This window comes from Nyctibius grandis, chromosome 4 (assembly GCF_013368605.1).
Source record: "Nyctibius grandis isolate bNycGra1 chromosome 4, bNycGra1.pri, whole genome shotgun sequence".
NCBI classification, from domain to species: domain Eukaryota; kingdom Metazoa; phylum Chordata; class Aves; order Nyctibiiformes; family Nyctibiidae; genus Nyctibius; species Nyctibius grandis.
This window is the reverse complement of record NC_090661.1, coordinates 31,331,573-31,358,466: the sequence shown is the minus strand read 5'-3', so window position 1 is coordinate 31,358,466 and position 26,894 is coordinate 31,331,573. Positions and strand designations below refer to the sequence as shown.

The window sequence follows — 26,894 nt, the reverse complement described above, 5'->3', positions numbered from 1 at the left end:
CGTTGTGTAGGACTCCACACAGCAGCTTTCCACCTTCGCTGTTTGCCTACAATACAACAAGATCCATCAGTGAACAAGGCATGATGCTTCTCATTCTCTGACAGTCTATTGTATGGTGGGGCCTCTTCAGCATGCACAACCTCCTCCTCTGGCAACATTCCAAAATCTTTGCTTCCAGCCAGTCCATGATTACTTCCAGAATTTCTGGCCAATTGAGGTTCCCTATTCGGGCCTGATGAGTAATCAGTGCAACCCACTTACTCCATGTAGCATCAGTTGCATGATGTGTAGAGGGGGTCTGTCCTTTAAACATCTAGTTCAACACCAGCAATCAGGGCACCAGGAGGAGCTGTGCCTCAGTGCCAATTACTTCTGAGGCAGCTCAAACTCCTTCATAGGCTGCCAGTATCTCTTTTTCTGTTGGAGTATAACAGTCCTCTGACCATCTGTATCCCCAGCTCCAAAACCCCAGGGATCGACCTCGAGTCTCCCCCGGTGGCTTTTGCCAGAGGCTCCAGGTAGGACCGTTCTCTCTGCTACGGTATAGAGGACGTTCTTTACTTCTGGTCCCATCCAGACCGGTCCAAGGGCCACTGCGTGGACTCTCTTGTTTAATTTGCTCAAAAGCCTGTTGTTGCTCAGGGCCCCATTTAAAGTCATTCTTCTTTTGAGTTACTTCATAGAGAGGGCTCACAATCTGACTGTAATGGGGAATGTGCATCCTCCAGAAGCCTACTACACCTAGGAAAGCTTGTGTCTCCATTTGTTAGTTGGTGGAGACATGGCTGTTACTTTGTTAATCACGTCCACTGGGATCTCACAACAGCCATCCTGCCACTTGATTCCTAAAAAACTGGATCTCTTTCGCAGGTCCCTTGACCTTTCTGCATTTGATGGCAAAACCAGCTTCCAGAAGGATTTGAATTACTTTTTCCCCTTTTTAAAAAACTTCTCCTGCTGTATCACCCATACAATGATGTCATCAATGTACTGCAGATGTACCGGAGCTCCACCCTTCTCCAGTGCAGTCTGGACCAGTCCGTGGCAAATTGTGGGACTATGTTTCCACCCCTGGGGCAGTCGATTCCAGGTGAAGGCAAACTGTTCCCTACACTCTGCTGCCAAATAGAGAAAAACACATTTGCGATATCAATCGTGGCATACCACTTCACTGCCTTTGACTCCAGTTCATAATGGAGTTCTAACATGTCCGGTATGGCAGCACTCAGCGGTGGTGTGACTTCATTCAGGCCATGACAGTCCACAGTTAGTCTCCAGTCCCCATTAGACTTTCACACTGGCCATATGGGACTGTTGAAGAGTAAGTGCATTTTGCTGATCACTCCTTGGTTCTCCAGTTGATGGATCAGCTTGTGGATGGGGATCAGTGAGTCTCTGTTAGTACAATATTGCCATTGGTGGACCATTGTAGTAGCAATGGGCACCTGTTGCTCCTCAACCCTCAGCAGCCCCACAACAGAAGGGTCTTCTGATAGACCAGGCAGGGTAGACAGTTGTTTAATTTCTTCCATCTCCACAGCCGCTACACTGAACACCCACTGGTACCCCCTTGGGTCCTTGAAATACCCTCTTCTCAGGTAATCTATACCGAGAATGCATTGGGCATCTGGGCCAGCCACAATAGGGTGCATCTGCCACTCAGTCCAAGTCAGACTCACTTCAGCTTCCAGTACAGTCAGCTCTTGGAAGCCCCCCATCACGCCAGAGACACAAATCTATTAAGTCCCTTTATAGTTCAATGGTATTATGGTGCATTGTGCACCAGAGTCCACTAGAGCCTTACACTGCTGTATCTCTGATGTGCCAGGCCATCGAACCCACACAGTCCAAAAAACACGGTTGTCCCTATCCTCCACCTGGCTGGAGGCAGGGCCCCTCTAATCCTGAACATAGTGTTCATTGTCGACATCTTGGTTCGAGCAGCTCACATAGATTTGATCCCCATTATTCACGTCTGGTAAATAGGGATCCAAAGCCCATCTATGCTGTCTGGAGAGCTTCCCACTGGAAACTAGAGCAACAAATTTCCTGGAAGAAGCCCCATTCCTAATCGGTTCACCTTTTAACTCACATATGCATGTCCGTAAAGCCGAGGTAGGTTTTCCATCCCATTTTTTCATGTCTTCTCCATGGTCACACAGGAAAAACCACAGGGTACCTCGTGATGTATACCATCTCTCCTGAGCAGGCCTTGCAGGGGAATGCTGTCTCCTGATGGCTGAGACATTCTTCGGTGCAGGTGGGGAGCGGGGCCTGTCCTCCATCGGGGACAATTTTTCCAACACCTCATCGAGCAGTTCTGTGGATTTGGCAGACGGTTTTTCCACAGCTGAGACGCTGGCCCGTGGGGAGGAAAAAAGATTATCTGCGTATTCCTGCATCTGATTATCTATGTTGCCCACCATCGGTACGTCAGCATCTGCCCAGCTAAATAACGCTAATGTGTTGGCGTACAACTGTGTCACACTCAGTACCCACTTGCACCACATGGGTCCAGCAACTCTGAGCGCATCTGGATCTGCTGGTGTCTGTGGGTCATCCAGGTCCTCAAAAATAATCTCCCGCACAGCTATTTCCCTTAGATTCTTAACACCTCTCTCAATGGTTGTCCACTTGCCTGGGTGGTATATGACCTACTCAGCCAGCCATCCTCAGTCCAGGAGGTTCCTCCAGTGCATTGATGATAACTTTCTGATGCAAATGGTGGATGAGCCAACTAGGAGAGGAGCGTTGCTGGATCTTATCCTCACTAACAAGGAGGGTCTGGTTGAAGCGGTGAAGGTTGAGGGCAGCCTTGGTTGTAGTGACCATGAGATGGTAGAGTTCAGAGTCTCATGTGGCAGGAACAGAATAGCTAGCAGAATCACAACCCTGGACTTCAGGAGGGCCAACTTTGGCCTTTTCAAGCAATTGCTAGGGGAAATCCCATGGGACAGGGTACTAGAAGGTAAGGGGGCCCAAGATAGTTGGTTAGCATTCAAGAACTGCTTCTTCCGAGCTCAAGATCAGAGCATCCCAACAAGTAGGAAGTCAAGAAAGGGTACCAGGAAACCTGCATGGTTAAACAGGGAACTGCTGGGCAAACTCAAGTGGAAGAAGACGGTGTACAGATCATGGAAGGAGGGGCTGGCCACTTGGGAGGAATATAAGTCTGTTGTCAGAGGATGTAGGGAGGCAACTAGGAAAGCTAAGGCCTCCTTGGAATTAAACCTTGCAAGAGAGGTCAAGGACAACAGAAAGGGCTTCTTCAAATACATTGCAGGTAAAGCCAACACTAGAGGCAATGTAGGCCCACTGATGAATGAGGTGGGGGCCCTGGAGACAGAGGATAAAAAGAAGGCGGAGTTACTGAATGCCTTCTTTGCCTCTGTCTATACTGTTGGAGGCTGTCCTGAGGAGCCCCGGACCCCTGAGGCCCCAGAAGAAGTCAGGATAGAGGAGGAATCTGTCTTGGTTGATGAGGGCTGGGTCAGGGACCAATTAAACAATCTGGACGTCCATAAATCCATGGGCCCTGATGGGATGCACCCGCGGGTGCTGAGGGAGCTGGCGGAAGTCATTGCTAGGCCACTCTCCATCATCTTTGCTAAGTCGTGGGCAACGGGAGAGGTGCCTGAGGACTGGAGGAAAGCGAATGTCAGTCCAGTCTTCAAAAAGGGCACGAAGGAGGACCCGGGTAACTATAGAGCGGTCAGCCTCACCTCCATCCCCGGAAAGGTGATGGAACAACTTGTCCTTGGTGCTGTCTCTAGGCACATCAAGGATAGGGGGATCATTAGGGGCACTCAGCATGGCTTCACCAAGGGGAAGTCATGCTCAACCAACTTGATAGCCTTTTATGAGGATGTTACCCGGTGGATAGATGATGGTAAAGCTGTGGATGTGGTCTATCTCGATTTCAGTAAAGCGTTTGACACGGTCTCCCACAGCATCCTCGCAGCTGAACTGAGGAAGTGTGATCTGGATGATCGGGTAGTGAGGTGGATTGTGGACTGGCTGAAGGAAAGAAGCCAGAGTGGTGGTCAATGGGACAGAGTCCAGTTGGAGGCCTGTGTCTAGCAGAGTCCCTCAAGGGTCAGTACTGGGACCAGTTCTATTCAATATATTCATTAATGACTTGGATGAGGGAATAGAGTGCACTGTCAGCAAGTTCGCTGATGACACCAAACTGGGAGGAGTGGCTGACACACGGGAAGGCTGCGCAGCCATTCAGAGGGACCTGGACAGGCTGGAGAGAAATTTAATGAAATATAACAAGGGCAAGTGTAGAGTCCTGCATCTGGGCAAGAACAACCCCATGTACCAGTACAAGTTGGGGACAGACCTGTTGGAGACCAGTGTAGGGGAAAGGGACCTGGGGGTCCTAGTGGACAGCAGGATGACCATGAGCCAGCAATGTGCCCTTGTGGCCAAGAAGGCCAATGGCATCCTGGGGTGTATTAGAAGGGGTGTGGTCAGCAGGTCAAGAGAAGTTCTCCTCCCCCTCTACTCTGCCCTGGTGAGGCCGCATCTGGAATATTGTGTCCAGTTCTAGGACCCTCAGTTCAAGAAGGACAGGGAACTGCTAGAGAGAGTCCAGTGCAGAGCCACGAAGATGATTAAGGGGGTGGAACATCTCCCTTATGAGGAGAGGCTGAGGGAGCTGGGTCTCTTTAGCTTAGAGAAGAGGAGACTGAGGGGTGACCTCATTAATGTTTATAAATATGTAAAGGGCAAGTGTCATGAGGATGGAGCCAGGCTCTTCTCAGTGACATCCCTTGACAGGACAAGGGGCAATGGGTGCAAGCTGGAACACAGGAGGTTCCACATAAATATGAGGAAAAACTTCTTTACGGTGAGGGTAACTGAACACTGGAACAGGCTGCCCAGAGAGGTTGTGGAGTCTCCTTCTCTGGAGACATTCAAAACCCGCCTGGATGCGTTCCTGTGTGATATGGTCTAGGCAGTCCTGCTCCGGCAGGGGGATTGGACTAGATGATCTTTCGAGGTCCCTTCCAATCTCTATCATTCTGTGATTCTATGACATCATCCCTAAAGGGATACCTGTTCCTTACGCTTCGCAGGAGTCGCCGCCAGAGAGTGAGGGGCTCTGCACCAGTCGCAAGACCCCTATCAATACCTACTTCTCTAGCCATTGGTCCCAGCTGCTTGGCTTCTCTACCATCTAACTCAAGACCATCGGCTCCGTTATCCCAGCAGTGGAGCAGCCAAGTAACAAGTTGCTCGCCTTTACGACGACTGTAATCTTTACGTATATCTCACAGCTCACTGAGGGACAGGGATCGAGTGGTTACCTCTGGCTCATCCTCCTTTGATGTCCCTGGTCGGCCATCACGACCTGCTCTTCCTGTGGTTTTCAACTTCTGTACAGGGGTGACTGATACCAGCGCTGGTTGAGTCCCTGGGTTTGCCGCACCACCCATCACTGGGGGCTGATTAGCTGCAGCCCTTGTTGCCGAGGTCTACGTCATCGCAGCAAGTGCTTCCTGGAGTTCAGTAACCGCAGTGCCCAGGGCAGAGATCTAAATAGCCTCTGGGGCAGCTGGGATGTCTGCAGTAGGGACTGGCAGGGTCTGAGTATCTGCGATTCCAGTCATGGGTGCTGGGGCAGCTGCAGTGTCTATCACAGGGGCTGGAGCTGCTGTGGTGCCTGGTGTAGGGGCTGGGGCTGCTGTGGGGCTCGTTACAGTGGTTGTAGCAGCTGTGCTGTATCCACCCTTATACCAATGTTTAAGCAAGAACTGAAAGACATTCAAAAAGCCTGACAATAAGAGCATGGTGGTCAAAACATCCCATGGGTATTCAAAATTCTCAAAAGCCATTGAGATCAGCCTTGAGGGGAAAAGAAAGTACATGTCACCCACTCCCATTTCACAGAAATCAGAAATGGGCACATTTCCAAAAGAATTTATAATACCATAAACCAATGCCAAACAACATAGCAGAGTGATACCTCTAAGTCCATGCCCAGAAATGAAAAACCACACAAAACCAGTAACAAACAGCAGCAAAGCCACAGATCTGATTAGCCACCACAAAAGCAATTGTAAAACCAAACACCAGAGAATTCCACCCAGCGGCCCTGCTACCGACACCAACATAATGAATGCTCGTAACAAAAGCAGTCAAATCTGAAAACTTCAACCCTCCAAGTCTCTTAGATCAAAAGTCTACAGTTCTCCCAGGTGAACTATTTACGTTGGGCACCAAATAAACGGTCTTTGTTTAGCCCACACCTAGGGCTAAACAGTAAGATTTTCTCTCACCCAATGTCCCTTCCCCAACCAAGGAAGGGAATTAGGAAAAGAAGGGAGACTCACGGGTTAAAATTAAACAGATTTAATAAAATAAAGAAACCAATATGAACAATAATACAAAACATACAAAATTATACTTAGCTACGAAGTTGCAGCAGGTTGCTCCAGGAAGAGCAATTGTTGGGAATGAGAACGAGGGAGGCTAGAAGAGAGCAAGAGCAAAACCAGGCCCCCCCTCTCCAGCAAGCCCTCCCTTTTATAGTGAACTCGATGTTAATGATACAGAATACATCTGTGGGCCAGCCTGGGTCAGCTGGCCTGCATTTAACTGCTAATGGCCTTGATCACCATGGCTGGTCACAAACTGAAACAAGATCCCAATGAAACCAGGACACACACCAGAACTAGGCTCCATCCAACTTGGATTTCTATTCCTTGTACACCAGAACCTGATAAATTGGTCTTACCTCACCTCATTCATCAGGCTGCAAAGTAATTGCACGCTGTCCAAAAGCAAATCCTTATGGGGCACCTTCGGGAAAAAAAATCTTTTTTGCACGTGCTTCGAGTGTACTTTCAGAACGAAGCCTTCCGACCCGGGAACAGATAGATCTGCATTAGTTCCTAGTGGAATTGCCTCACCTTTCCTTTTTCAGAGCCGGGGGGAGGAAATAAGCCTGGTATATTTTAAGAGGATGTGATGATAACACATAAGACATTCAGTTTTACACAGCATCACAAGCACACATTTAAAACTTCCTTCCGCGGGCAGACGTGCGGGCTCTCCGCGCGGGTCCGTCTCCCCTGAAACCCCGTGTCCGCGACGCTGCCGGCTGCACCCACACGCAAAGGCCCCGGCGGAAGCGGACCGCTGGGGCGGGGCGGCCTGACGGCCATGGCGGCGGGCGGCGCGGTGGAGCAGCGGCGGCAGCTGGGGCGGCTCTCGGCGCTCTCGGTGTACCGCCGGGCGGCGGGGGCCGGGCGGCTGGAGCGGCGCCGCCGCGGGACGCCGCTGCCCGCGGGAGGCAAGCGGGCCAAGGCGCGGCCGAGGCGCGGCGGGGCGGGAAGCGGCGGCCTGGAGCCGAGGGCCCCCCCGCCGCCGCCGAGCGCCGCCGCGCCCCCCAGCCGCGTGGAGCGGGCCAAGGCGCAGCCGACGCGCGGCGAGGCGAGAGGCGGGGGCCCGGAGCCGGAGGCACCGCCACAGCCGCCGCCGATCGCCGCCGCTCCCCGCAGCCGCGTGAAACGGGCCAAGGCGCCGGCCGGCAGCCCCCAAGCGAAGCGGCGGGGCGGCCCCACAGCGAGCCCGGGCGGCCCGCGGCCGGCGAGAGAGGGCGGCGGCGGCGGCGGCGTGGTGGGGCTGCTGCGGCGGCTGGGGCGGCTGGAGGACAGCCGGCAGCGGGCGGCCGAGCTGTTCCGCTGGCTGGTGGCGCCGGTGGCGCCGGGGCAGTTCCTGGGGCGGCACTGGGAGAAGGCGCCGCTGCTGGTGCGGCGGGGCGACCCCGGCTACTACGCGGGGCTATTCTCCACGGCCGACTTCGACGCCGCCCTGCGAGGCGGCGAGGTGCACTTCGGCACCCACCTGGACGTGACCAGCTATGCTGAGGGGGTGCGGGAGACGCACAACCCATCCGGCCGGGCCATGCCTGCCGTCGTCTGGGACTTCTACCAGAACGGCTGCTCCCTGCGGCTCCTCAGCCCCCAGGCCTTCTCCCCCACAGTCTGGCACTTCCTCTCCATCCTGCAGGAGCACTTCGGCAGCATGGCGGGGGCCAACACATACCTCACGCCACCTGGGACGCAAGGTTTCGCCCCCCACTACGATGACATCGAGGCCTTCGTGCTGCAGCTGGAGGGGAAGAAGCACTGGCGCGTCTACAGCCCCCGGACAGATGCCGAGGTGCTGCCCCAGTTCTCCAGCGCAAACCTGACGCAGGCTGAGCTTGGTGAGCCCGTGCTGGAGACAGTGCTGGAGGCTGGGGACCTGCTGTACTTCCCCCGTGGCTTTATCCACCAGGGCGACTGTCTCCCTGATGCGCACTCGCTCCACATCACGGTGTCCTCCTACCAGAGGAACTCCTGGGGGGACCTCCTGGAGAAGCTCCTCCCGGCTGCCCTGCAGATGGCCCTGGAGGAGGATGTGGAGTACCGGCAAGGGCTTCCCATGGACTACCTGGGATACATGGGGGTCGCCAACTCAGACACAGTCGACGCTCGCCGACCGGCGTTTATGGAGAAAGTGCAGAGCCTGATAAAGAAACTCATCGACTATGCACCCATCGATGCTGCCGTGGATCAGAGAGCCAAGTCATTTCTTCATGACTGTCTCCCCCCGGTGCTTACGCAAAGCGAAAAGGCACAGAGTGTGTATGGCTTCCCGGCCCGGTGGCAAGATGGAGGTCCCTGTGATGTCGATATACTGATAATGAAAGACACAGAAGTACGTCTCCTCCGCCATGGCATTGTTAGATTGTGTAATGAAGAAGCAGGTGTGATGGTGTATTACACAACAGAAAACTCAAGAGTGTATCACAAGGAGGAACCCAAGTTCTTCGAGATAGATCCCGAGTATACAGACAGTGTAGAATTTCTCCTGTCATCCTATCCAAACTATGTCAGTGTGGATACCCTTCCATGTGAAACCTTGGAGGACAAGATTTCTCTAGCCACGCTCCTGTTTGAGAAGGGCATTCTGACAACGAAGAACCCTCTGGTACAAGTGTAACAGCTGTTTTTTAACAAAATAAACATACATTTGTTTAGAAAGTGTTCTGTCTTGTTCTTGCCTTACGCCTGCTAGGTGTGCATCAGCAGTCTGGATCGCAGTATCTCACCTGGGGGCAGAAGGGCTTTCACGTGGGTAGAGATATCGAATGTTCTGATTAAAACGGGTATCTGCTCTAGGAGTGACTCTGCATGGCTGAGTGACAAGAGAAGTGCTTCATTATTTTTTCCTTTCACCAGCCATATTACTACACCCTAGGTAACTTCAGGAAGCTAGTGAACTTTCTTGCAGTCTGTAAATCATCTGCATGTTTACACTGTTTTAAAGCAGGCTGCCCTGCTGTGGGAAGTACTCTCATTACTTCCAGGCAGACTTGGTGATGGTCACGGTTCTGTGTGCTTGTGCTGTGCTTGCGCTCACGGAACTGGAGGAAGGGTATGATATGGGATGTTATCACTGTGATACCAGGGTCTCTGGTTGAGAGCTGTCAGGCTGCTGGGAGCCAGCTCTTCTCGCTGGATGAGGTGTTTCGCTTCTGTGCCTTGGGTTCGTCTCCCCTTCAGAAGGATGTGCTCTGGCTGGGAGCTGCTGCTTTTTAACCGAGATGCCTTGGTCATCCTACAAGCTCTTCTGCTTGTTTTGTAGTCAGTACAATTTTCTTTTAGAAGAATGGGTTTTGCTTTGGAATTATGGGGAAAAAATGGGATCAAAATTCCTTGAAGTAATTAGCTGAGTTTTCGTTGGGAGTGGAGTAACTTTCTTTGGACCGCACGAGGTGATATTGTTTCTATTGTCCAGCATTTCACATCATTCATCCTGCATGGTCTCCTCCATCTGCCTCTCACCCCCCACCCGCAGCCTCTTTGATGAGCCGCTGGCCATCGCTGTGCAGGGTCTCGGCCCACGGCAGCAGGTCACGCTGCGGACATCCTTGCAGGACGAGACGGGCAAGCTCTTCCAGGCCTGCACCCACTACCAGGTGGGGGACAACGGGGAGCTGGACCTCGCCCGCTGCCCCGTGCTGCCGGGAGGCAGCTTCTCTGGCCTGGAGCCCTTGGGGCTGCTCTGGGCTTTGCAGCCCCAGAAACCCCTCTGGAATATGGTGAAGTGGGATGTACAGACCCCCTTCGTCCTGCAGCTGGAGGTGTTTGAGGGCCACGGGGAGCCCCTCTGGCGGCTCCTGGCTCAGGTGCAGCACGAGCGGGTGTTCCTGCGGGACAGGGTGCGGAGAGTCCCGGTGCGAGAGGGGAGGATCCAAGCAACGCTTTTCCTGCCCCCTGGTGAGTACTGGCTGTGGCCATCCCGTCTTTCCAGGACTGGCCAGGGACTTGCTGTGCCAGGGCAGCTGCTAGCCCTCCCACTACCTTGGCTGGAGGTCGGGGCTGCAGAGGTGAGCAGAAGCAGGAGCAGGCATGAGCACCATGCCGCAGGCTATGGGGAGCACATGCAGTGCCCTGTGCCCGGTACCGGTACCCTGTGCCAGTGCCAGGCTATGGCAGGCCAAAGGTAAAAGTCATTTTTAAGACAGAATTGGTGTTCCTGAACATGGAACCAACTGGGACAGCTGATGTCACACGCTCAGCATCCCACTCAGCAGCAAGGCCAGGGCTCCCTCCCCTGCCTCACCCCTACCCTTACCCACAGCCAGTCTTCGGTGTAGCTCCAGCCATAGTCAGCATCTCTTTTACACAGTTTTGCTCAGACTTTTGTTTCTCCACTACCATTTCACCACACTGGAGTTGTCCTGCATTGAGGTGTCTCACTCATGACGTTCCATTTCTGGTAGCACTGCCTGCACTGTCATCTCTACACTTTCCTATTCAGATGATGCTGGGATTATACCGATTGCTGTTTCATGGTTCTCAAGCCCAAACACCAACTCTTAGGGTTTGTTACTGAAGTTCTTGAAGACCATGCTGTTTTAATATCAGTCAATTTTGTCATCTTAAACTTGTGGAGGAGAGTGGGGTTGTATGTCCTTATGCTTCTTTTGCTCTGTAACTGGATTCTTGCATTTCTTGTATGTAACAGATTTGTATCATGGTCTGGCTTTTGCAGGGGCTACTTTTAGAGCAATGATCATTAGTTTAACCTTATGTTCTAGCTCAAAGCCTGATACTTCTTCTTTTGCTCTGCTGAGGACGTGCTCTGGAGGCATGAACAATGTGGTTATTAATGCAGCTGTCCAAGTTTTTCTGCAAAGGAGCAGAAGGATTGGAGATCCTACACTCGCAGAGAACAGCACATCTCATGCTCATATTCTGGCTATGTTATGCCAGCTAACTGATTGATGTTCATCCTCTCTCATTTTAACAGTAGAAATCGTGATCTGGGCATGCACAGTCTGTCCCTAATCTGCCTCAAAGCTCCTTTAAGTTGCATAACAGTAGACTGAAACTTAAAGCAAATCCCAGGCATCTAAGCTGAACTTTTTAGAAGTTTCAGCTTATCTCTCCCTGAGGCTCCTCTTCTCCCTTCCAAAACACATTACAAGGGCTGCCTCAGCCATCTGCTAGGAACTAAAATGAGCCAAGTGCTGGTCAAGGACTGCTCTGGGAGTGGGAAGGGGAAACTGAGGAAAGTCGCCACATAGATCATCTCTGCCAGTGACCTTAAACAAGATGCTAAATTAATTGCCAATTATTAGCACTAAGATAGACTTGCATCTTATGTACGTCGTATCTGTTTTTCCGCCACTCAGTGTCTTGCCAGTTGATTTGCAGTCATTTAGCAGCTCACGGCTAAATGACTGGTCATGTCCTTTCCCCAGAAGATGCTTTTCTGCAGTTCCTGTTGTGTACCTGGTTTAATGTGCTCTAAACCAGAGAAACACTGAAAGGAGTCATTTCAGGCAATACTGCTCTTTGTCTTGTCTGCTCCAGGAGAAGACCCCTTTCCAGGGATCACTGACATACAGGGACTTGGAGGAGGTCTTTTTGAGCACAGAGCCAGCCTGCTGGCCAATCATGGCTTTGTCACACTGGCCCTGGCTTATTATCAATATGAGGACCTGAAATACTGAGGCCTGAGCAATAGGCCCCAAACCAAAGTTGACCTCTAGAAGAACCTCCAATCACACGTTATGTAATATTAGTATCTGATCATTAGTGAAATATGCATGATCATTAACGAAAGATGTAGCTTAGGTAAAATATAATCATTAGTGAAGATGAAATGTCATGAGAATGTATCTATCTTTCCTTGTTTAGAGGCAGGTTGTCAAGGCCATGAAACCAGATGTCTGGCCTTGTCTGGGAACATATAGTCAGAGACAAATAGATAAAGAAACTCCCTTAGTTCCTCCTTGAGCCCTGGCCAGGCTTTGGGTGGCATCTAACAGGAGAGGGAAACCAGATGTTACCACATTTGAAGTTATGTAAGCTTGTTTATTCAACACTATAAAGCTGGACCCTCTTACAGAAACTTTGGAGACCTCACCTGTGAGTGGACACACTGCGTAGGACCTCCCAATTGCCGGGAAAGGCTCTCCAAATCCTTGCTGCAACCGGGGCTCCCTGGTGACTGCAGATCTGGATGATGGTAAAGTATTAAGGCAATTGGTGATGTATCTTTCTTAATCACTATGTTTAATTCTATGTAGTAATGATCAGGTGCACTACCTTGCTTTGTTTTGTTCTTGCTGTATTATTTCCCTTATTTTTTTATTGCTGCTTTCTTTCTTTTTTTTTGATACTTTAAAGTAAAAGTAAGCTTATCTTTTGAACCTGGTGTCTGTGTCCTTTGTGCTGACCCCGTCCCTTGCCAAAACAGGGCCTGCCCCAGGAGCCAACTGAACTCCACCTGGAATATTTTGAAGAGGTGGTGAACTATATGCTGCAGAACCCACAGGTAGGAGCACCCTCCATGTCCCCCTGGGTTCCCCTGGGAGTGCTTCTTCTCCAAAGTGCCTGTCACTTTGCCGGAGTTATCTCTGGAGGAAGCTGCTGAAATGCTCACCTGGCTCCATCTGCCAGGAGTTTTGGTGCCTGGGCTCTATGAAAGAGGAAGGGTCAAACAGGTGTGCACTGGAAGGGCAGAGAATAGCTACAATTCAGGTACCATCATCTGAAGGGACAGAGATGGTGTCTGAGACATAATAGGTAGGGAGGTTGTGGAGGAGAGACATGCATTTTTCGAAGCAGCCTTCATGAATTGTCACCCCATGACCCCATATGAAACCTTAGACTAAAAAAAAAGAAAGTAAAAAGCATTTGCTAGTACCTAGCTGTGGTGTGTTGACATTGGCTGGCTGTCAGATACCCACCAGGCTGCTCTCTCACTCCTCTTCCTCAACAGGACAGGTGGAGAAACTAAGGTGAAAAATCTCATGGGTCAAGATAAGGACAGGGAGATAACTCACCAATTATCATCACAGGCAAAACAGACTTGACTTAGGGTGGATTAATTTAATTTATTGCCAGTTAATAACAGAGTAGCACAGTGAGAAATAAGAACAAAACTAAAAACACCTCCTCCCCAGATCTTTGGGCAGCGGTGGGTCTGTTTTGGAGGTGGCAGAAACTGGCTCTGTCTGACAGGGGGGCAGCCCCTGGTCTCTTCACACACAGGCCATCCCTATAGCTCCCCTCTACCAAAACCTTTCCACACTAGCTCTGAATAGTCTCACTTTTCTGCTGCAACCTGTGCTCAAATGGTGTCATTGAACTTAATCTCTCTTGGCTGTCATCATAGCACCAGGGAGCATCTTTCATGGGAGTGGAAAAAATTTCTGCGTAGGAGGTGCTTAGCACTTGCCCAGAAGAAAAACTAGTCGTTGCCATCACCTCCTTCACAGTGTTTTGCAAACTCTCAGCATTATAGAATGTTCCCTTCCAGGAACTAGCTGTTGTGGTTTTCAGCTCAATACTGATGGGCGTTTCCTCCTCTCTACCAGGTGAAGGGACCAGGGGTTGGACTGCTCGGTTACTCCAAAGGAGCTGATCTGCCTCTCGCCATTCTGGGGGCAGCAGTGTGGAAGACCCTCAGCCTGCAGAGAGCTGTGCTTTACTTGGGAAGCATAAGATTTGCTTGGGAACACTGCACTGAGAATAGTTTTTGCTTGCTTCTGAGATAAAGGAGCCGAGACCAGTTCACAGGGCTTTTTGAGGAATGAAAGAAGTAAACATGTGTTGAAGGTCAGTTCTGAACACAGAGCTGAAAACAGGGAATGGTTGTTGATGTTTTGAGCCCAGGACACTGTGGCTCTTGCCAGAATAGGTGATGAGTGCTTAGCGTGTGAATGTTGATGTTATCTTGAACTGCCTAGTCTGGCTCCTGCATTGTAGCAGTTAAATAGGGTAGTAGCATAACAATAAAAAGCCTTAGGCCTTTCGGCTTCAGGCCCTTGCATCCTCGATCTCAGAGTCTGTGCCTTCCTTGCCGCCCGCCGCACAGCAGTCCATGGGGGTGGCAGGAGCAAGCTGCCAAAACGCTCCCAGACTGTGGTGCCAATTGCCTGCAGGTCTGCATGCAGCAAAGTGGTAACCTTTTCCGAGGGGAGCCTGCAGCTTGGCCAAGTTTGGGAGAGGAAAGACAGAGTCTGGGAGAGAAACCCAGGAAGGAGGGCTGCAGCTGCCCCTTCGCCTGGATCCAGTCCTGCACAGACAGTAACCAGCAGGCCTCGTTTAGAAAACTGCCACCACAGCAGATAAGCACACTAATACGAGTCAGTCGGCAGCAACGGCAGCGACTGAGGTGAGTGCGAGGTGAGGGCGAGATCGGGCAGGTTCCATACTGTGGGCCTCCCCCCCCCCCGAGCAGCAGCCCCAAGTCCCGTCTGGACCTGGAAGTTCCTGGCAACGAATCAGGAGAGGAGGGGGCGTAGCACCACCCCCCGTTGATCGGGTGATAAGAAGCCTATGGGAGGGCAGGGTCCCTGCCCAGAGGGTACAGGCCGAGTGAGCAGTGACTGTGAGTCAGAAGTGATTGTGTGTGTCCCGGGGTGGGGGAGGCCGCAGCCGTTTGCAGCTCGTTGGGGAGGGCGCTGACTCCCTCCCAGTGCACAAGGCGAGGAAGGCGCCAAGGAGCTGGGAACCAGGGGTGTCACCAGCAGGTATTTCCCAGCTCAGTGAAAGAACAATGGTCTCCACCCGGCGGAAGAAGACCAAAATGGATGTGGGAACCCAGACGGAGCTCCCACGGAAGGAGGCAATGGTGCAGGTCGCAGGCTGCAGGGAATGCCACAGCGTCTCTCTGGTAGCAGGGGGCTGTGTGCGCTGTGAGCAGGTAGATGATCTGCTCGGCCGAGCGGCACAGCTGCAAGGCCAGGTTGAAAGGCTTCAAGCTGAAGCAGAAAGGCTTAGGAGCATTTGGGAGGCTGAAATGGAGATAGACTGGTGGAGCCAGGCTCTGCCCTCCCTGCAACAAAAATGGGAGCACCTGCCAGATAGCTCCCAGGATCGAGGGACCCCTGTACTCTGCCCCTCTCAGGTGGAAAACAGTAACCTAAATGAAAGGAGTGAGTGGAGGCAAGTCTATGGCCGTGGCAAAAGGCGAGTGCCCTCCTTGCCTTCCTCGCCTCCCCAGGTGCTTCTGAGAAATAGATATGAAGCCCTGGTGGAATACAGCCAGTCCAATGGGGATGTGGTGGAGAGGCAACCTATATCAGAGGTCCCACCACAGTCAGAAAAACCTGTCAGACGTATAGCTACCTCCTCCACAAGGAAGAAGAGAAGAGTTTTAGTGGTTGGAGACTCGCTCCTAAAGGGAACTGAGGGCCCAATATGCAGAGCTGACCCCCATCACAGGGAGGTCTGCAGTCTGCCTGGAGCCCGAATCAGGGATATCACCAGGAAACTCCCCAACCTGGTGAAAGCCACAGACTACTACCCCCTGCTGATCTTCCAGACAGGTGGGGAAGAAGCTGCATCCCGTAGTCTGAGGGGGATGAAGAAAGACTTCAAGGCCCTAGGACGGTTGGTGAAAGAGTCTGGGGCACAAGTTGTTTTCTCCTCCCTCCTTCCATTTTTGGGTGATGACGTGGGATGGAATAGTAGGATTCTCTCCATAAATGCCTGGCTATGAGACTGGTGCTACAGGCAGGGCTTTGGGTTCTTTGATAATGGCTGGTTTTATAAGACACCAGACGTGACCGTAATACATGGGAAAGGCTTATGTTGTAGGGGCAAAAGGGTTCTGGGACAGGAATTAGCAGGGCTCATTCGGAGAGCTTTAAACTAGATTCGAAGGGGGATGGGGTAGTAGCTGGGCTTGCACCACTGGGGCAACGCTCTAGTGTTGAGGTAGACCAGGAGGCCTCCCATCCCCCTGGGGTGAAATCGGTGTGCTCAGCTCGCTCCCTGAAATGCCTGTACACCAATGCACACAGCATGGGGAATAAACAGGAGGAGTTAGAAATCCGTGTTCGGTCGGGGGGGTTACGGTCTAGTGGCGATTACAGAGACTTGGTGGGACACTTCGCATGACTGGAATGTGGTCAGGGATGGCTATGTCCTGTTCAGGAAAGACAGGCCACTAAGGAGAGGTGGTGGAGTTGCTTTTTATGTGAGTGAGCAGCTAGAATGTATTGACTTCTATCCAGGGGCGGATCAGGAGCGAGTTGAGAGTTTGTGGGTGCGAATTAAGGGGCAGGCTGGCAGGGGTGATACTGTTGTGGGTGTCTATTACAGGCCACCAGATCAGGATGAGGAGGGTGATGAGGCCTTCTACAGGCAGCTGAGAGCAGTCTCGCAATTACAGGGCCTGGTTGTCGTGGGGGATTTCAACTACCCTGATATTTGCTGGAAGGCCTACTCAGCCAGCCATCCTCAGTCCAGGAGGTTCCTCCAGTGCATTGATGATAACTTTCTGATGCAAATGGTGGATGAGCCAACTAGGAGAGGAGCGTTGCTGGATCTTGTTCTCGCTAACAAGGAGGGTCTGGTTGAAGCCGTGATGGTTGAGGGCAGCCTTGGTTGTAGTGACCATGAGATGGTAGAGTTCAGAGTCTCATGTGGCAGGAACAGAATAGCTAGCAGAATTACAACCCTGGACTTCAGTAGGCCAACTTTGGCCTTTTTCAAGCAATTGCTAGGGGAAATCCCATGGGACAGGGTACTAGAAGGTAAGGGGGGCCCAAGATAGTAGGTTAGCATTCAAGAACTGCTTCTTCCAAGCTCAAGATCAGAGCAATCCCAGCAGGTAGGAAGTCAAGAAAGGGTACCAGGAAACCTGCATGGTACAGGGGACTGCTGGGCAAACTCAAGTGGAAGAAGAGAGTGTACAGATCGTGGAAGGAGGGGCTGGCCACTTGGGAGGAATATAAGTCTGTTGTCAGAGGATGTAGGGAGGCAACTAGGAAAGCTAAGGCCTCCTTGGAATTAAACCTTGCAAGAGAGGTCAAGGACAACAAAAAGGGCTTCTTCAAATACATTGCAGGTAAAACTAACACTAGAGGCAATGTAGGCCCACTGATGAATGAGGTGGGGGCCCTGGAGACAGAGGATAAAAAGAAGGCGGAGTTACTGAATGCCTTCTTTGCTTCTGTCTATACTGCTGGAGGCTGTCCTGAGGAGCCCCGGACCCCTGAGGCCCCAGAAGAAGTCAGGATAGAGGAGGAATCTGTCTTGGTTGATGAGGGCTGGGTCAGGGACCAATTAAGCAATCTGGACGTCCATAAATCCATGGGCCCTGATGGGATGCACCTGTGGGTGCTGAGGGAGCTGGCGGAAGTCATTGCTAGGCCACTCTCCATCATCTTTGCTAAGTCGTGGGCAACGGGAGAGGTGCCTGAGGACTGGAGGAAAGTGAATGTCACTCCAGTCTTCAAAAAGGGCATGAAGGAGGACCCGGGTAACTATAGACCGGTCAGCCTCCATCCCTGGAAAGGTGATGGAACAACTTGTCCTTGGTGCTGTCTCTAGGCACATCAAGGATAGGGGGATCATTAGGGGCACTCAGCATGGCTTCACCAAGGGGAAGTCATGCTCAACCAACTTGATAGCCTTTTATGAGGATGTTACCCGGTGGATAGATGATGGTAAAGCTGTGGATGTGGTCTATCTCGATTTCAGTAAAGCGTTTGACACAGTCTCCCACAGCATCCTCGCAGCTAAACTGAGGAAGTGTGGTCTGGATGATCGAGTAGTGAGGTGGATTGTGGACTGGCTGAAGGAAAGAAGCCAGAGTGGTGGTCAATGCGACAGAGTCCAGTTGGAGGCCTGTATCTAGTGGAGTCCCTCAAGGGTTGGTACTGGGACCAGTTCTATTCAATATATTCATTAATGACTTGGATGAGGGAATAGAGTGCACTGTCAGCAAGTTCACTGATGACACCAAACTGGGAGAAGTGGCTGACACACCAGAAGGCTGCGCAGCCATTCAGAGAGACCTAGACAGGCTGGAGAGTTGGGTGGGGAGAAATTTAATGAAATATAACAAGGGCAAGTGTAGAGTCCTGCATCTGGGCAAGAACAACCCCATGTACCAGTACAAGTTGGGGACAGACCTGTTGGAGACCAGCGTAGGGGAAAGGGACCTGGGGGTCCTAGTGGACAGCAGGATGACCATGAGCCAGCAATGTGCCCTTGTGGCCAAGAAGGCCAATGGCATCCTGGGGTGTATTAGAAGGGGTGTGGTTAGCAGGTCAAGAGAGGTTCTCCTCCCCCTCTACTCTGCCCTGGTGAGGCCGCATCTGGAATATTGTGTCCAGTTCTAGGACCCTCAGTTCAAGAAGGATGGGGAACTGCTAGAGAGAGTCCAGCGCAGAGCCACGAAGTTGATTAAGGGGGTGGAACATCTCCCTTATGAGGAGAGGCTGAGGGAGCTGGGTCTCTTTAGCTTAGAGAAGAGGAGACTGAGGGGTAACCTCATTAATGTTTATAAATATGTAAAGGGTAAGTGTCATGAGGATGGAGCCAGGCTCTTCTCAGTGACATCCATTGACAGGACAAGAGGCAATGGGTGCAAGCTGGAACACAGGAGGTTCCACATAAATATGAGGAAAAACTTCTTTACGGTGAGGGTAACTGAACACTGGAACAGGCTGCCCAGAGAGGTTGTGGAGTCTCCTTCTCTGGAGACATTCAAAACCCGCCTGGACGCGCTCCTGTGTGATATGATCTAGGTAATCCTGCTCTGGCAGGGGGATTGGACTAGATGATCTTTCGAGGTCCCTTCCAATCCCTAACATTCTGTGATTCTGTGATTCTGTAATACGTGTGTGGGCAGAGCTGCTGCCCTTTGGAGATGCTCATGCAATGCCAGGGGACTGGCTGTACCAATCCTGCCCTGCCCTGGGCGCTGACAGGGCTTCAGTGGCAGCTCTAGGCAGCCTTTATGTCTGGCAGTGTGATGTGGGCCCACACAGCTCCTGCCCGGATTCCCCTCCCCTCACCTGTGTGTGGGAAGCTGCATTGGTAAAAGAAGCCTCAGCTTGAATGCAGACACAGTGAAGGCAGCAAGTCAGGAGCCATGTGGCAGGTCACTGCTCGCTCCCTGTGCCGGGTGAGCTCCTGTGGCTGGCAGAGGTGGCTGCCCTGCTCCAGCTCCACGCCTCCAGCCCCACAGCCCCGCAGCCCCACGCGGACCCCCAGGACGGCCTCTGCCCGCAGCCTCTCCTCCATGGCCCCCTCTGTCCGCCTCTCGCCCGCCACCCGCAGCCTCTTCGATGAGCCGCTGGCCATCACTGTGCAGGGCCTCGGCCCGCGGCAGCAGGTCACGCTGCGGACATCCTTGCAGGATGAGATGGGCGAGCTCTTCCAGGCCTGCGCTCGCTACCAGGCAGGGGACAATGGGGAGCTGGACCTCGCCCGCTGCCCCGCGCTGCCGGGAGGCAGCTTCTCCGGCCTGGAGCCCATGGGGCTGCTCTGGGCTTTGCAGCCCCAGAAACCCCTCTGGAATATGATGAAGCGGGACGTGCAGACCCCCTTCGTCCTGCAGCTGGAGGTGTTTGAGGGCCACGGGGAGCCCCCCCGGCGGCTCCTGGCCCAGGCGCAGCATGAGCGGGTGTTCCTGCGGGACGGGGTGCGGAGAGTCCCGGTGCGAGAGGGAAGGATCCGGGCAACACTTTTCCTGCCCCCCGGTGAGTACTGGCTGCAGCCATCCTGGTTTCCCTAAACCAATGTTTTGTCCGTGCAAGCTGTTCCATGTCCTCTGTAAAGAGGAGTCTGTGAAAGCCCCCGTCCTTCCCTCCCGTCTGCGCCACTGACCAGCCTGACCATCATTCCAAATTCACCTGGTGTCTTTGTTCAGCCCACAGCCGGGGCTAAACAATAACCAGTTGTTCTATCACCCAATGTCCCTTCCCCAACCGAGAAAGGGAACTGGGAAAAGGAGGGAGACTCATGGGTTGAAATTTAAACAGATTTAATAAAATAAGAAAACCAATATCAATGGTAATAAAAAAACCACAAAATTATACTTAACCCGCAGAGTGGTGGCAAGTCACTCCAGGGATACCAATTGTTGAGAGAATGGGAAGAAAGCAGAGCAAAAAAAGCCCCACCCCTCCCCAGCAAGCTTTCCCTTTTATAGTGAATGTGACATTAATGATATAGCACACACCCGTGGGCCAGCCTGGGTCAGCTGCCCTGCATTTAACTGCTAATGGCCTTGATCACCATACCACAGCTATCCACAAACTGAAACAATATGTAACAGAAAAGTGATTCTATAAATTTTATCCCCACAAAACCAAGACACCTGGCCATGCGGGTGCCAGGACACAGTTGTGGAAGCAGGCAGAGGAATAACTCTTCTTGCCCAAAGCTTGAGGTTACAAATGCGGAGAAATGCACAGTAAGTGGAAGTGAGCATGACAGGAGGGCCGCTGGAGACGAGAAGCTGCAGAAGAGAGTGGTGGAGAGGTGCTCTGTGCCAGTCAGTCCTTGGCAGTCCTCCTCAGTGGGAGGGTTTGGGGGATCCTCCCTCTCCCCATAGCACAGTAGCAACTAACTATATGGTGACCATGGTCCACCATGTTGGGGTTCCTGTGGACATCATCAGTTCATGAAAGGGGGAAGAGGAGGGTCTCAAGAACATTTACAGGGATGAAACCTTTCCAACAGGAAAAGACAATCATTTCATTGTTCTGGAAAAGGTGCAGAGCACCTTTCTGAGGTGTAAGAGTTGCCCAAGACACCATCAGGCTGCAGCATCTTCTGGGCACCTACACAGAGGCTTCCCTGCCAGAGTCCGGGGTGCCAGAGGGCTGACTTCACAGGCTCAGCATCCCACCCGCAGCGAGGCCAGGGCTCCCTCCCCTGCCTCACCTCTACCCCCATCTGCTGACCAGGAGATGGAAGAAGCCACCTGCATGCATTTTGTATCCAAAATGTCCTGCTTCCCCTGAGCTGAGGCGCTTACAGTAAGCCAAATGTTGGTGCATTTCCTCAGTGTCCCCTGACCTGCTCCTTTTGTGTGTGTTTTAAAATTATAGGCCCTTGCCACACTCTCTGGTGCTTCGAATTGTTTCCTAGGCACAGGACAGGAGTTTATTCTCATACTGCTGCCACCACAGCCAATCTTCAGCTTAGCAAGACTGTAAGCTTGGTCTGTAGTCAGCATTGCTGTTACACAGTTCCATTCAGAGATGTGTTTTGCAACCATGATTTCACCACACTCAAATTGTTCTGCACTGAGATACCCCCATCATGATTTTGCCATACAACTCCACATTCAGATTCAGGAGTTGGATACTCCTCAGCAAACGACCTAAGGCCATGTAAAGGTGGAGAGCTCAAAGGGCCTTTGCTATAGTACTGTCCCACCTCCCCTGAGCACCCCCACAGCCTTATTCAGCACTACCACCTTTTCTGTGTGTGTTTAGTGCAAGGCCACAGAGCCCTGCTACACTCAGCTGAGCCACAGTCAATTGCGCTCCTGGCCTCTAGGGTACACAGCCACTGCTTTGAATGCTCACAGTCTATGGAGACCCAGACCTTCTCTCGCCTGGGGCCTGTGGGGTTTCCCTGGGCCCTGCAATCCCAAAACCCATCAGGCTGTAGGAAAGCAACATGCAGAGCACCCTCTTCCCTTGCACCGGGTGGACACGAGCAGGATTTTCACAGGCTGAGGAAAAGAGGATCCTGGGCCAAGAACGGAAGATCCAAACAATGATCTTCCGATCACCCTGTGAGATACCCATGGCATCCTAAGCAGAGACATGGTCTCCAAAGAGATGACGTGCTGATTGAGTGGATCCCACTTACCACTTTTCAAGGGATCCCAAATGTTCAAAAGCCACAATACAAATGCAAATGCTTACAATTTCTACCTTAATAGTATTACATCTATCAAATCATGATACCTTGAAGATTTTTACAGCACCAGGTGAAGTGGTTGTTGTTACAGGGCTGCTTACAGGGAGAAGAGAAGCTGAGAAGACACCTTCAACGGTCTCTGCCTGTTGGCCCTAAGCACAATGCAGAAATCCAAGATGACAGCAGATGACACCAAGCTGGGTGGGAGTGTCGATCTGCTGGAGGGTAGGAAGGCCCTACAGAGGGATTTGGACAGGTTAGATAGATGGGCTGAGACCAACGGCATGAGGTTCAACAAGAACAAGTGCCGGGTCTTACACTTTGGCCACAACAACCCCATGCAGCTCTACAGGCTGGGGGGAAAAGTGGTTAGAAAGCGGCCCGGTGGAAAGAGACCTGGGGGTGCTGATCGACAGCTGGCTAAACATGAGCCAGCAGTGTGCCCAGGTGTCCAAGAAGGCCAATGGCATCCTGGCCTCTATTAGGAATAGTGTAGCCAGCCGGTCTAGGGAAGTGATCGTCGCTCTCTGCTCGGCACTGGTAAGGCCGCATCTTGAGTACTGTGTCCAGTTCTGGGCCCCGCATTTCAAGAAAGATGTTGAGGTGTTGGAGCGAGTCCAGAGGAGGGCGACCAAGCTGGTGAAGGGTCTGGAGGGTCTGACCTACGAGGAACGGCTGAGGGAGCTGGGGTTGTTTAGCCTGGAGAAGAGGAGGCTCCGAGGTGACCTTATTGCAGTCTACAACTACCTGAAGGGAGGTTGTAGTGAAGTGGGAGTTGGCCTCTTCTCCCGGGCAACTAGCGATAGGACAAGAGGGCACAGCCTCAAGCTTCGCCAGGGGAGGTTCAGGTTGGACATCAGGAAGAATTTCTTTACAGAAAGGGTTATTAGACATTGGAATGGGCTGCCCAGGGAGGTGGTGGAGTCACCATCTCTGGATGTGTTTAAGAAAAGACTGGACATGGCACTTAGTGCCATGGTCTAGTTGACAGGGTGGTGTAAGGGCAACGGTTGGACTCGATGATCCCTGAGGTCTCTTCCAACCTGGTTGATTCTGTGATTCTGTGATTCCATAATCATGCCAATTTCTAAAACAAATAAGGGTTTGCACCATAGCCAAGAGGTTCTGCTCCCAAGCCTTTCTTCCTCTGCAACCCACTCTACGTTTTTTTCAGCTGCTGACACCACACAGCTGAGTGACTGGTCATGTCCTTTCCCCAAAAGGTGCTTTTCTGCAGTTCCTGTTGTGTACCTGGTTTGATGTGCTCTAAACCAGAGAAACACTGAAAGGAGTCATTTCAGGCAATACTGCTCTTTGTCTTGTCTGCTCCAGGAGAAGACCCCTTTCCAGGGATCATCGACATACAGGGACTTGGAGGAGGTCTTTTTGAGCACAGAGCCAGCCTGCTGGCTAATCATGGCTTTGTCACACTGGCCCTGGCTTATTATCAATATGAGGACCTGCCCCAGATGCCAACTGAACTCCACCTGGAATATTTTGAAGAGGCGCTGGACTATATGCTGCAGCACCCACAGGTAGGAGCACCCTCCATGTCCCACTGGGTTCCCCTGGGAGTGCTTCTTCTCCAAAGTGCCTGTCACTTTGCCTGAGTTATCTCTGGAGGAAACTGCTGAAATACTCACCTGGCACAGCTGGCATCTGCCAGGAGTTTTGGTGCTTGGGCTCTATGAAAGAGGAGGGGTCAAACAGATATGCACTGGAAGGGCAGTGGAGAGAGATCACAAAGCAATCTCACAAGACACAGCTGAGACATAACAAGGTGGGAATGTTGGGCAGGACACAGCCTTCATGAACTGCCACTAAATGTCCTCCTCCAGTCTCAAAAGTGAAAAGTAAAGAGCATCTGACAGGGTCCAAGACTAATAACTCTTAGCCGTGCCATACAACCTGTCCTCAAATTGGTGAAATCACATTCCCCCTCTCTTGGCTGATGTCAGTGCACCAGGGAACGTTATCAAAGGCAGCAGTTTGACGGGGAGTTGCTTGGCAATTGTCCAGAAGAAAAACTAGTCGTTGCCATCACCTCCTTCACAGTGTTTTGCAAACTCTCAGCATTATAAAATGTTCCCCTCCAGGAACTAGCTGTTGTGGTTTTCAGCTCAATACTGATGGGCATTTCCTCCTCTCTACCAGGTGAAGGGACCAGGGGTTGGACTGCTCGGTTACTCCAAAGGAGCTGATCTGTGTCTCGCCATGGCTGTCTTCCTGAAGAACATCACAGCCGTTGCTTCCCTCGGTGGCCCTGTGGCCAATACAATTTTTCCTCTCTGTTACAAGGATAAAACCATCCCCCCTTTGCCCGTCGATGAACAACAGGTCAAGGTCATTGATTCCAATCTTCTTGATTATTCTGAAGCCTTTATTGACCCCTTTTATGCCCCTGGCAACCGAAGCCTGATCCCACTAGAGAAAGCTGAGGCACAGTTACTATTCGTTGTTGGACAAGATGATCGCATTTTTAAATCTGAGTATCATGCTACTGAGGCCTGCAAGCTTTTGCAGGCTCAAGGGAAGGAAAATTTTCAGATTCTCTCCTACCCTGGAACAGGGCACTGGATTGACCCTCCCTTTTTCCCTTTGCACCCCACAGCAAAGCATCCCACTTCTCCCAAGCGAGTAGTCCTGGGTGGGGAGCTCAGGGCTTATTCTAAAGCTCAGGTTCATGCTTGGCCACAGATCCAGGCTTTTTTCAACAAATATTTAAATGCCAATTAATGTGCAAAAAATAAGGTGCAAGCAACACACAACTTTGAACAAACAGATCTGATAAATTCTTTGACATTTATCAGGTCAAACCTTGTTCACAGGGTTTGATACAACTCAGAGTATTTTCCGTGACTTTGCACACCCATAACTCAGAAAAGAACTGGGTTTGCCTTTTCTGGTTTTCCCTGAACTTTTTTGCTCAAGGGTCAAGAAAAGGAATGGCAAATAGACTTGCATTAGCCCTTGAAAAAACAGATCATGTGCAAAATGCTCAGTTACATTTCTCAGGTGCTTTCTGTTCTTCTAATACTTGACAGTACTTTGCACATCACTGTGGTCTCTACATGCATACACTATCTCAGCTCATACTTTAAAGCAACACCTCTCAAATGCTAATTTTGGAGCAGGGATTTCACCACTCTTATAGTGAATGTCTCATCACAAATGGAAATGTCTCTGACCTCTCTGCTGCTGGCAGTGTGTAAGAATGGATGCCATAGCCAGGATGCTGGGCTGTCTCTGGTTAAGCCTCGGGAAGGGTTGTTTGCCCTCTGTGCCTTCTTTCCATCTTCCTTTCAGAAGGAAGTGCTCCAGCTCATGGCTGCTTCTGACCCCAAGATATCATGCCAAAGGCCATTCTGCTGAATTTACAGCCATTGTGATCTTCTCCCACACGATGTGGATGGAACCTTTTCAGCTTCATTATTAGGGTGAGAATTGTAATAAAGAGTCTGAGATTTGAAAGCCATGGAGTTATTTGCTGTGTTTTGGTTAGAAGCAGGGGTCTTTGCATCTCAACCACCCTCTCATCCCAGGGTAGAACTTGCAGGAGCCTGGGAGCAAGGGCTGCCCAGGTAGGGAGAGTAAAGCAGAGAAGACTGATACATAGCCCCCTTACCTTCACTCTTCTACTGCTCTCGGGGCACCAAGTGTGGAGGAGGAGTGTTGCTTAAGCCTTCAGGGCCCTTTCCCGTAGCATCTGCTCCAGCATATGGTCAAGCTGGTGATCAAATCCAGCATTGGAAGCCAAGTGTTCTCAACAACAGATGTCACCACACATTGAGGGCTGGTCATCAGACAGCATACCCAAATGCTAGATGACAAAGCACCTCACTTGTTTAGGAGAGACAGGGCAATCTCCAGGGGGAAAGACTGCTGAGACTCTGCCCAATACCTCTGACCACTTAGTATTTCAAAATAGGACAATGCTGAGGAATCCCTCAGATATTTACACTTGTTTCACACCACTAAGTCAGACATGGGGAGCTCTGAGCGAGAGGCATCTCTACCTTCTCCCAGGAGAAGTCACCAGCCTGAGGAAGCAGCTCTGCGTTTGCAGTTCCCTTTGGAGCAAAAGATCCAGCTCCGGGTAAGACGGACTGAATGGACTTCTTTTTTAAACCCCTGTACAACCCATTACTGGAAGAGCCAGGTGTTTCCTGACCTGCCTAAAGAGTCTGTGAAAGCGCCCCTCCCTCATCCCTCCCTCACCACCCTGACCATCCTTCCCAACTCATCGCTGTGCAGGTGCCAGGGCTGGGCAGAGCCTGGTGGAGACATAACCTGCCTTGCCCAGGCATTGGGGTGACCAACATGGAGGAAGAGGCGGCAAGAAGACATGAAGCTATGCCAGGCTGGCGCTGGTTTGGCTTCTCCCTGCCTCGGCCGGGGCTGGGTGTCGCTGCCGTTCCTCTGCGGAGCTGCACGGCCCAGCACGGCCCTGCTCAGGGTCGCTGCTGGCGGGCAGGAGCCCCTGCGCTGCCCGGGCTGCCCCATGTCGGTGCGGTCGGTCGCACACAGGCCCTTCCCTGTCCTGACAGTGAATCCCGACTGCGATTCTACTCGGCGGCTCGTCAACACCTCTGCCCGCCCTTCCCCGCACGTCCCCTCGCCCACAGCCACCGCCCAGCCCTGGGGAGCTGTGGGGAAGCACCGAGGAGGAGCTCCCCGGGCTAGGACGGCTCTCAG

At 51.9% G+C, this 26,894-nt stretch overlaps 3 protein-coding genes across 3 annotated transcripts; all 3 read left to right on the top strand.

Annotated features, from left to right (window-relative positions):
- Window positions 1-7,173: 7,173 nt before the first annotated feature.
- Window positions 7,174-9,041, top strand: RIOX1 (ribosomal oxygenase 1). The gene has a single exon (XM_068399493.1). The coding sequence runs from the start codon at window positions 7,174-7,176 to the stop codon at window positions 8,998-9,000; it is 1,827 nt and encodes a 608-aa protein (XP_068255594.1). The 3' UTR covers window positions 9,001-9,041.
- Window positions 9,042-9,820: 779 nt separating this feature from the next.
- On the top strand, window positions 9,821-14,698 carry LOC137661733 (acyl-coenzyme A thioesterase 5-like). Its single transcript, XM_068397357.1, has 5 exons — window positions 9,821-10,280; window positions 11,883-12,009; window positions 12,774-12,849; window positions 13,895-13,969; window positions 14,462-14,698. The coding sequence occupies exons 1-5, from the start codon at window positions 9,821-9,823 to the stop codon at window positions 14,696-14,698; spliced, it is 975 nt and encodes a 324-aa protein (XP_068253458.1).
- Window positions 14,699-19,410: 4,712 nt separating this feature from the next.
- On the top strand, window positions 19,411-24,935 carry LOC137661732 (acyl-coenzyme A thioesterase 5-like). The gene is made up of 3 exons (XM_068397356.1): window positions 19,411-20,020; window positions 23,532-23,734; window positions 24,354-24,935. The coding sequence occupies exons 1-3, from the start codon at window positions 19,411-19,413 to the stop codon at window positions 24,933-24,935; spliced, it is 1,395 nt and encodes a 464-aa protein (XP_068253457.1).
- The last annotated feature ends 1,959 nt before the right edge of the window (window positions 24,936-26,894 follow it).

Bases quoted from the DNA above. Each gene is read 5' to 3' on its own strand.
- RIOX1 (XM_068399493.1), top strand. From the start codon at position 7,174: ATGGCGGCGGGCGGCGCGGTGGAGCAGCGGCGGCAGCTGGGGCGGCTC.
- LOC137661732 (XM_068397356.1), top strand. From the start codon at position 19,411: ATGTGGCAGGTCACTGCTCGCTCCCTGTGCCGGGTGAGCTCCTGTGGC. The intron at 20,021-23,531 runs GTGAGTACTGGC...TGTCTGCTCCAG, and splicing joins AACACTTTTCCTGCCCCCCG to GAGAAGACCCCTTTCCAGGG. The intron at 23,735-24,353 runs GTAGGAGCACCC...CCTCTCTACCAG, and splicing joins ATATGCTGCAGCACCCACAG to GTGAAGGGACCAGGGGTTGG.
- LOC137661733 (XM_068397357.1), top strand. From the start codon at position 9,821: ATGGTCTCCTCCATCTGCCTCTCACCCCCCACCCGCAGCCTCTTTGAT. The intron at 10,281-11,882 runs GTGAGTACTGGC...TGTCTGCTCCAG, and splicing joins AACGCTTTTCCTGCCCCCTG to GAGAAGACCCCTTTCCAGGG. The intron at 12,010-12,773 runs CCTGAAATACTG...GCCAAAACAGGG, and splicing joins GCTTATTATCAATATGAGGA to CCTGCCCCAGGAGCCAACTG.